Genomic DNA, 9795 nt, shown 5'->3' on the forward strand with positions numbered 1-9795 from the left:
TAGTTTACTTGACTAAAATGCTAATGAGATGATAACTAAAAGGCAAAGCTCCTATAGTTCAAATGTTATTACTAATTAATAGCTTATTACTACTTAAGAGTATAATAATAATAATAATAATTATATATATATACATATATATATAATAATGTATTATATATAATAATATATTATTCTGCATAATAACAATACCTCTGTACTTTACTTGACTAAAATGCTAACTAAAAAGGCAAATCTCCTACAGTTCAAATGTTATTACTAATTAACAGCTTATTACATTATTATTATTTCTTACTCAAAATAAAAATGACATTGTATGTATTTTATTTTGAAACATTAGAGCGGAAGTGTCACGTTACAGTGTCAGAGTGACTGTTGTTAGTCTGACTGCAGCCGTCGCTGTCATCACATCTCTCTGAGTCTGTGTCTCTGTTATTCTACTCTGTCTCTCGTCTGGTAAACACACATTTAAGGAACAACAACAACATCTTAGTGTCTCTCTCGGCTGGCTCGCTTGTTGCCAGCTGAACCTCGTCAGGATGGATCCAGCAAGCCGATACCAAGTGGTGAGTTTAGACGAGATGAGATCACAACAACCGCCCGAGAGCTTCACATCCCGGCCTGTCTGTCTCAGGAAACAAGGCCTTTGCTAGCTTTAACACATCTATAACACTGTTTAATAGTGACGTAGAAGGAGCTATATTATATAAACACGGAACTAAACACGTTATTGATCTTTCTGAGTGGTTGTTTCTGTTGTATTTAGTCTTGTTTTGTTATGATTGTTAGCCATTCAAGCACTTCCGCATCAGCTAAGCTAATGTTAGCCTAGCTGCTAGGTTACATGACATGTTGACAAGCTAATGCAAGTGTAAACAAGCTGGCTCTATTTAATGGAGCTTAAAGGGACTTGTTAGCATATTATTATTATTATTATTATTTTTATTTTTATTTTTATTTTTATTTTTATTATTATTTTTATTATTTTATTATTATTATTATTTTATTATTATTATTGTTATTATTTTTATTATTTTATTATTATTATTTTTATTATTTTTATTATTTTATTATTATTATTATTATTATTATTATTATTATTATTTTTATTATTATTATTTTTATTATTATACTCTTAAGTAGTAAGTAGTAATTAAGTTAAATGCATAATATTGCATCATGTCTTATAAGTTGATCATATGTTCTGAATGTAAAATCTTAATTAAATTTGTTATAATATGTAGTAATTGTTATTATGCAGAGTGGCTGCTTTAACAGTGTTATGTTATATATATATATATATTATGTTATTACTGGTTCGTCAACATGTCACTTGGTCAATGTAGAGCCAATTAAAAAAATAATAATTAATAATAATAATAATATGATCAACTTATAAAACATGATACAATATTATGCATTAAACTTACTTACTACTTACCACTTAAGAGTATGATAATAATAATAATAATTATAGTTATTATTATTATTGTCGTTGTTATTATTATTGTCAATATTATTATTATTATTATTATATTTATTTTTTTAATTGGCTCTACATTGACCAATAATAATAATAATAATAATAATAATAATAATATTGTCATTATTATTTATTATATTATTATTATTTTTTGAATTGGTTCTACATTGACCAATAATAATAATGATAATAATAATAATGATATTGTCATTATTATTATTTATTATATTATTATTTTTTTTTTAATTGGTTCTACATTGATCAAGTGACATGTTGACGAACCAGTAATAACATAATATACATATGACATAACACTGTTAAAGCAGCCACTCACAATAACATGCTAATGAACTGTGTCACACATTTAATAGACCCTCTCTTGGGTATTATGTACTTGCTGACTATAAAACACTTGTTAAGCTACAGGACCTGTTGACAAGTGTAAACAAGCTTAGCTGTGAGTTACCATTTAACAAGTGAATTTATTAGCTGGCTAATATTTAATGACACGTTAAGTATCCAAGTCCAAAGGGTTAGTAAAAGTCCTGTGAAGGGAATGATACTAATAAACTAATTAACTAATAATTAACTTTTCCAAGGTATGATTATGTTATATTCAGAAATTCAGTGAGTTATTCATGGCAATAAAATTCAAAGGTAATGTGGATGTTGAGTAAAATATATTGCCACCACACAGTGTGGTGAATATTTGGGTCAACAGGTGTTACACTGACATCTGTGACCGCAGCGAGCCAACAACACTTAAGGTCACCATTTCTGACAGCTCAAAAAATGTGACCCCATTTGAACCTATCTTTTTCTTTTTCTTTTAGAGTTTTGTGAATATATGTTTAAAGAAAAAATAAATTTTTAACAATTTAGTTTTGTGTGTTTTCTGTCGTGCCTCATTTACAGCGAGGTACAGCGAGGTCACGTCAGAAATGGAGACCTCGTGCGTCGCTGGCTCTCTGCGGTCACAGATTTCAGTGTAACACCGGCATTAAGTTGTTCTAAAACTGTTACATGACATGTGAATGAATAACAGTGGCTGAGAAATTTTGGAAACAGTTATGGGCCACTTTGAGATAAAGTCCGCTTTGTGCTCTGATGCCTGTGGTTCTGGGTATGTGAGTGATAATCCCACAGGGATCCGGTACGAGCCAAAGCAAAACAGCATTGTGCTCTAACTTTTCAATCCTGGACAAAGTGCAGATTTAAATAACAATCCAGTGTTTGCAAAATAACATTGGATTCTCAAGGATTATTTACTGATACAACACATTCGGGCCAAACTGAGATCTGATGTTGTGGTTTGTAGACAGCCTGGTCTTCATGTCATTATACCTACACTTGCACACTTTTCATTCCTCCCTACATTTTGCCCTCTGGCTGTCTCATTCTTCTCTAAATAATACTAAAATGCATGCAAGTGTGGGGCAGCGCTGCTCCGAGCAGGCCCGCATGAGTTTCTGGTATATTTGGACACACGAGGAGGCTTGTGGCTATGTTGTTAAGATCTTATGTAATCCCCTGTGCGCGGGGGTGCGTTATGCTTTGTCCTTGATTCCGAGCCAGTCGTCAGCCACTCATTCACTCGCTCCCGCCTTGCACATCGACCCTGCGCTGGTGGAGGCTTTTTTTTTTTTTAGAAGTTTATCTGCATGGTGATGAAGAAATTTCCTTCTAAATATGACTATTTCTTTTTTTTTAGATTGTAGTTGAGCTCTTCTGTTATGAGTCACTTACAGGTAGTGGCTTTTTAGTTATCAGTCGGATGTCAGCTGTTTTTTTAGAAAGGGTGATTCCCATTTGCGGTTGTGTTTTACCACAAAAAGACTATTGCCATTACTTCACAGAAAATGTTAAATAGAAAAACTTCCCCCTAAAACACGTAATTAGAACACTGATAATTCATAAATATGGTGGAAATAAATAGGTCACAACCTACTTGTAGTCAAAACGAAAGCAAGCTTGATACCAAAACTAAAAAGGGCAAACTCGATGAAGGTATTTGACTAAAGCAGAACGGATATGATGGTTTGTATATTCATCCTAACTTGGACATTGTGTTCTAGAAATCTACTTTAACAGCCGTCACTTACTTTCTTCTCACTTACGTTGTTCAGGAATTAGTTTTACGGCTCTGGACAAGTTGTACTTGCTCGGCCACATTGCGAAAGCATTTGCTAATCTTTGGTTTGTATCGTGACGCATGAGTAGTCTGTGGTTGCTGTCGGTTAATGCTGGGTAACGTGGCATTATCCTTCATACCAGTGGAAAAACCATAAAGTCACAACATTTTATGTATTTTTGCCCTGATATGGGATTAAAAAAAGTTGTATTTTATAAATAACAGCTGTATTGTCATAGAGTACAAGGTTGCACGATGTTGTTTTGGTTTAAGTTACTTTCTCAAGGACAGATAGAAGTCTCAGAGAAGGTGAGGAGGATTCACTCCCTCGTTTTGCCCACACAGACTTCCCGCCAGCAGCTCTGTTGCCACCATGTTCCCATCGCCCCTCTGTAATTTCAGAGGGCGTTTGGCTCTTTGCTTTGGCAAAAAAATGAATGTACTCAAGTGTGTAACTGCCGCTCAGCTGGAGCGGAGGCGCTCATTAACTGATTACATGTGTATCACCTTTCCGGAGACCTTCCTGTGTTGACATACCGATGTCGTCTCACGTGTCCGTGCTTACAGTGTCAAACATTCTGCCGAGGGCAAAATGTGTCGCAAATGTAACAGCAGAGCAGACATACAGTATGTATGTGCCCTCGTAATTTTATTCCAAATAGCAGTTAAAGTTGTAATCCTGCGTTGTAAATTTGGTGGCAGCTTCACAATAAAAGCCTCCCAGTTATGCCAGTTTTAAATGTGAAGCAGCGACAGTAGGACATGTTCTGTTTGTGTTAGCAGTAAATGAATACAGCTGGGGTACAGTATAAAGAGAGTGAGCGGTAAACAGTGAAGCTGTCATCAGTGAGATAAAATAGAGCTAGTTTACATGCCTTAGAATCCAGGGTTGTGTCTAGAAGGGAGCCTACAAATCGCGAAATCTGATCTGAGATCTGCAGAAACTTGCAAAAACTCTTGTGAGACTCGCTGCCCGACAACCTGACCTAACCTTAATTATTCAAAGTCAATGCCTTTACAATATAACATTCTCAATGTGTCCCAGTTTATTTCCAGTCGCAGTGTATGTGAAGGACATCAGCTGACAGGAAGTAAACATGGAACCAGGCTGTTGCCTAGCAACACAATTCCAGACAATATGAGAAAAATAAAGTGTGTTTTTTTAACATTACAGCATGTAAACACGTTCTAGTAGAAACATAAAATACAAGGGCCGATTACATGCTGTATGTCATTGAAAGTTGTTCCTGTGCAAATATTGTGTTGCTCATGTCAACCCACTCATTCAGCTTGAAAATATCAATAAAAAGGGGAAGAAATCAGCTCTGCCTGACTCACATTTTGTGCTGACAAACAAAAAACAATTGCGCAAAGTTTATTTAGTTGCATAATAACTACCTGATGTTGGTGAAATTACTGTTTTATGGACTTCTTTACATAGTTCTCAGCTTTAAAAAGGTGTCCATTCTGCCTGGCATAAAATATAAGATTGATGTCAGTTTTGGAAACTCGGCACCGTGTGAACATCGCCTCTAGCAACCACACTTTTTGGCTGACTGATCAGCTGATTCCTCTAACCCCCCTCACTGTCTCATGCTCTCCTCCAGTTGCACAATGAGGACGACTCTTCAGAGGCCTCCACCAGCGAGCCGCAGCCGTGCACTTCTGCCACAGCCCAGGCTAGTACGTCCAGCCAGGACCAGAGCCAGGCCGAGCTTGGCGCGGCGGCGGCGGAAGCATCGGGGTCGGGGACTCAGGCGGAGGCGGATGCACCTCCACCCCCTTACGCCTCCATTGACCTGGGAGCAACCGCTGCACCCGGTATGTACTGGGATTACTTCCCATTTTGTCTTCACCTAATACGTCCTTCAAATGTACTTTTTCTTAGCAGCAACTTTATTTTTCCAAAGTGTGGTTGCATGCTTCCTAAAATAGCAACAGCGGCAGTTTTGCGGCAACTTCTGGAGCGTCTTAACTCATGAGTCAGCGTTGGTTTCCATGACAGCATTACCACAATATTGGCAGCTGCTTAGCCAGATACTGCACGCTGTCCCATTTCTTCTTTTTGTAACTGAGTCTTCTCCTTCTCTGTCGTTCCCACAGAGACAAGTTACCGAAGCGACTTCCCCGTGCCACCGCCCTACAGCGTCGCCACCTCACTGCCCACGTATGACGAAGCGGAGAAGGCCAAAGCGGCCGCCATGGCTACCTCCACTGTGGAGGTGATGCCACGGGTGAGGACATACACTCATTCTTTCACTTAACATGTCCGTAGAGTGACGTTCACCTCAAAGCACGCCACTTCTAAACTACCCCACCCAACAGACATGAAAGGACAAAGTAAATGTCAGTAATTAGTCTTCATCTCATGCAGAAGTTGTACTTTGTATTGTTTACGCAGCACACTGTGTCAGTATCACGTGGGTCATTAAGTTTTAGATCTGACGGAGCATTTAAGTGGCAACGCCCGTGAATGAGGTGACAGAAGTCAAACACGTTTTGTAACTCATCTGTTTATGTAGCAGGTGTGTCGTTACGGTATATTTTTAACTAAGCTTGTATGTGGTTTGATTGTTTGTGTGTCCAGGATGATGAATTCCCTCCCAGAGATGATTTCAGTGACGCTGATCAGCTTCGAGTTGGGAACGATGGCATCTTCATGTTGGCCTTTTTCAGTAAGTCTGTCTCATGTTAACATGTTTAATGCTTCTGTTAAAACATGAGAGGGCTGGAGCCAGGATTATGATTATTATTTATTTTCAAATCTATTGTAATTCAAATATAACCCTCAGGATTAAAAAAAACGTTTTTCTTCGGCGGTTGCAGATTACACATCTTTGTGGGACGTCATGACAGTCAAACAAGGCCAACATTAAGATGATTATCTTTTATCTTTATCGTTTGCTTGTTCTATAAGTAGTCATAATCAGCCTCCATCTCTACAAGTCATTCTCATTCAACATAAATTTCCCAGTGCTTTAATTTTGAAAAATCCCACAGCCATTTTCAAAATAAAATACTAGAAAAAAATTAAAATTAAAATTCAGTTTTTCTAAATAAGTGTTCCTGGATGTATCAGAATTGTCATGGCTACGTTCTTTCTTCTTTGTTGTTGTAAAGCAAAAGTGTCTTTGTGTTTGTCCCCCTAGTGGCCTTCCTGTTCAACTGGATCGGGTTCTGCCTGTCCTTCTGTCTGACCAATACCATTGCAGGACGCTACGGAGCCATCTGCGGATTCGGCCTTTCCCTCATCAAGTGGATTCTAATCGTCAGGGTACGTTCACAGTTGTTTTTTTTTCTTTTAATATCAGTGCTGAATTGAATAGTAACCTGATACTGACAGTGATGATCTCTGTGTGCAGTTCTCTGACTACTTCACTGGCTACTTCAATGGTCAATACTGGCTCTGGTGGATCTTCCTGCTGCTCGGTGAGTACATTTTTAAGTCCTACATCTTGTATTAAGCCCCGTTTCGACCGCAGGAACTTTCCCCCCCAGAACTAAGAACCTTTTGAGGACCTCAGGGACCAGGGTCTAAATTAAGTTCTGGGGACCTTTTACCCCGAAAAAAGGCCCTGGTCGGGGGAAGTACTTTCTGAAAGTACCGTAAGCTTCGGGGTATAGTTTGCAGGGATGATCATTAGTGATTGGTCAAACACACACACAGCACTGCTGCTTCAACTGAAGTACTCTAGTATCAATTTAGGATTATTTTAGGACGAGGGGAGAACATTACTCTTTGTTTGATAACTTTAAAATAGGCTCTGTTGTCGGCTTCCTGACTCATTTAAAAAAAGACAGAGAGAAACAGAGAGAGGGATCGTGCAAGCGGTAGAAGGGAGAGAGAGAGAGAAGTAGTGCAGCGGTGCTGTGTATGAGAGAAAAAAAAGTTATTTTCTGATTGTTTCACGGCGTTAACGTTCTAAAGCACAAATAAATAACCCTCAAACACTCAACAGATGATTAACTGTGGAGACAGACGCTCTTAGTTTCATTTTCTTCTGGTGCATTTCATTCATTACATCCAGCTTGCAGCAGTAAAGTAGTAAAGCAGCAGTAGTCAGCAAACTAGTTTGCTTAATCTTCGCAGGTCTTTAGACTGCAGTGGAAACACAGAAAACAGTGGGCTGAAGGAAACTTTTAGTTCCTGGAAAAGTAGTTCCAGGGACTAAAAGTCTGGCTTTATTTGACTCTCAAGTGGAGATCTCTGTTGTGACGTGAACTGTGCTCTCCCTCCGCAGGTATCCTGCTGTTCTTCAGGGGTTTCGTCAACTATCTTAAAGTGCGCAACATGTCAGAGAATATGGCCACCTCTCACAGAACACGCCTCTTCTTCCTCTACTAAAAGGTAAAGTAAAATCCTCTCTGAAAATCTAAAACAACAACACAACATCTCTGCTTGCTCTAATGATTTTGATTTCCCACAGGTTTCCACACCACCACCATTCCTTTCCGATGTGAAGTTCCCTCCCTCTACCCTCGAATGACCTGAGCGAGCAGCCTTGCAGTGAAGAGAGGAGACGGGGAAGGAATGAAGGAAAGACGTAGGGAGAAAGTGTTACCAGTCTCATTATAAGCATACGGCGGCTCACTCTGAACTTCTGAACCGAGCCCGAAAAATAAGTCTTTGATGATCAGATCTCGTCCCTGGCTTTGTTTTTCGTTTTCCTTTGATTCTTAACAAAAAAAACAATCCCACGTATGCGTAATGTCTCGCAAGAGTAGGAGTTCTTTTGAGAAACATGACCTTAGTTACCAAAATGAGATATCCAATAGAAAAGCACAATGACATTACTTCAATGAACGTCTTAAATGTAGGAAAAACTAAAGTTACTGTTGCTATGATATTTCTTTCCCCGTGTAAACAAACAGTGTTATCAGCTTACGCCTCTCTCTATAAACATTTTAAAAATAGAAAATGTGCAGGAAGGAAGTGGAAACCTACTCTGAGCCTTTGATATTCAAATCTCCCCTCCAGCTTTTGGTTTTCTCAGACTTTTGCGACAAAGATCAAATAAGGCTTTGGAACTGAGTGCAGCCTGTTTGACCTATTGCACATTACAGTTTATATCTTGCAGCAGTTTTAGCTTTTGCCATTCCACATTTTTAAGTTCAGGGTATTTTAAACAAGTCTTACTTTTAACTGTGATGTAGCATTTTTTTTTTGTGCCCTCATTACCGCGTGGCCAAAGTCAGTCTACTTCAGCTGACAGTGTGCATCCTTCTAACATCTGAGCCTCTCAAAAAACTAAAAATAAGTAGGAAGTCAAGAGATTAAGATTTTCATCTTAAGTGTTTTTAAACCAAACACCCCTTCAGACTCGCCTCTCCTTCACCATGACCAGACGAAATATGACAAAGGACAGAATAACAGCTTGTAATTAATTGAAACTATTTCTTAAAGTCAGATTTTTTAAGACAACCATTCACATAAATTAAGCCCTAACTAGGGCTGCACAAGTAATCAAAATGTTATCGAAATAAGAAAACATCTTTGTTTGGTACAAAAATCACACCATGATCATTTTAATATATTTTTCAATGAAAATGAGAATAATGATGTAAAAGTAATATATTTTTTCAAAATCGTGCAGCTCTACACTGACCTTTGAACTATGGACCTTTTAAACTAACTGAAACAGGAAACATTTTTATCCATAGAAAATAAAATAAGAGTAGAACGGGCAACACCATTCAAATCAACGTAGCAGGATGGTCAGAGCGGTGGAAATTATTTTATTTTTTTTAGCTGTATCACAAAAAAAAAGGAGATTTTCTTACTTGCTATGACGCAATTAGTTCAAAAAAGTAGCATGACGATTCAACATTACGGCCATTCCTACACAGTTCTTCAACCGTGTGTTTTGTATGTATATAGATATAGATATATATATCTCAGAAGTATGTATCTGAGACATTATACTTGGCCCAAACAAAATCAAACTAAAAGTAAATATATAAAAACCAAACATTTTGGAAAAATTTAAACTAAACTAAACTTTTTAACTAAAACTAGCAAACGCACTCCGAAAACTAACAAAAAAGTCAAAACTAAAATAAAATAAAAACTAATTTAACATTTAAAACTATTATAACCTTGTCACAGACTCACTCATGCTGGCGTGACGTGTAAAACAACAGCGTCGGCGTCTAGTGTGCGTGTAGTCCCGCCATGCCGGCT

The 9795-nt window shown here is 37.8% G+C and overlaps 1 protein-coding gene across 1 annotated transcript; it reads left to right on the forward strand.

Annotated features, from left to right (window-relative positions):
• The first annotated feature begins 374 nt into the window (after positions 1–374).
• On the forward strand, positions 375–8533 carry ndfip2 (Nedd4 family interacting protein 2). The gene is made up of 8 exons (XM_037761827.1): positions 375–566; positions 5222–5435; positions 5718–5848; positions 6202–6289; positions 6764–6888; positions 6977–7043; positions 7856–7962; positions 8042–8533. The coding sequence occupies exons 1-7, from the start codon at positions 540–542 to the stop codon at positions 7957–7959; spliced, it is 756 nt and encodes a 251-aa protein (XP_037617755.1). The 5' UTR covers positions 375–539; the 3' UTR covers positions 7960–7962; positions 8042–8533.
• Positions 8534–9795: the final 1262 nt, after the last annotated feature.

The sequence above is a fragment of the Sebastes umbrosus genome, chromosome 24 (genome assembly GCF_015220745.1).
Source record: "Sebastes umbrosus isolate fSebUmb1 chromosome 24, fSebUmb1.pri, whole genome shotgun sequence".
NCBI classification, from domain to species: domain Eukaryota; kingdom Metazoa; phylum Chordata; class Actinopteri; order Perciformes; family Sebastidae; genus Sebastes; species Sebastes umbrosus.

Bases quoted from the DNA above. Each gene is read 5' to 3' on its own strand.
- ndfip2 (XM_037761827.1), top strand. From the start codon at position 540: ATGGATCCAGCAAGCCGATACCAAGTG. The intron at 5,849-6,201 runs GTGAGGACATAC...TTGTGTGTCCAG, and splicing joins CTGTGGAGGTGATGCCACGG to GATGATGAATTCCCTCCCAG. The intron at 6,889-6,976 runs GTACGTTCACAG...CTCTGTGTGCAG, and splicing joins AGTGGATTCTAATCGTCAGG to TTCTCTGACTACTTCACTGG.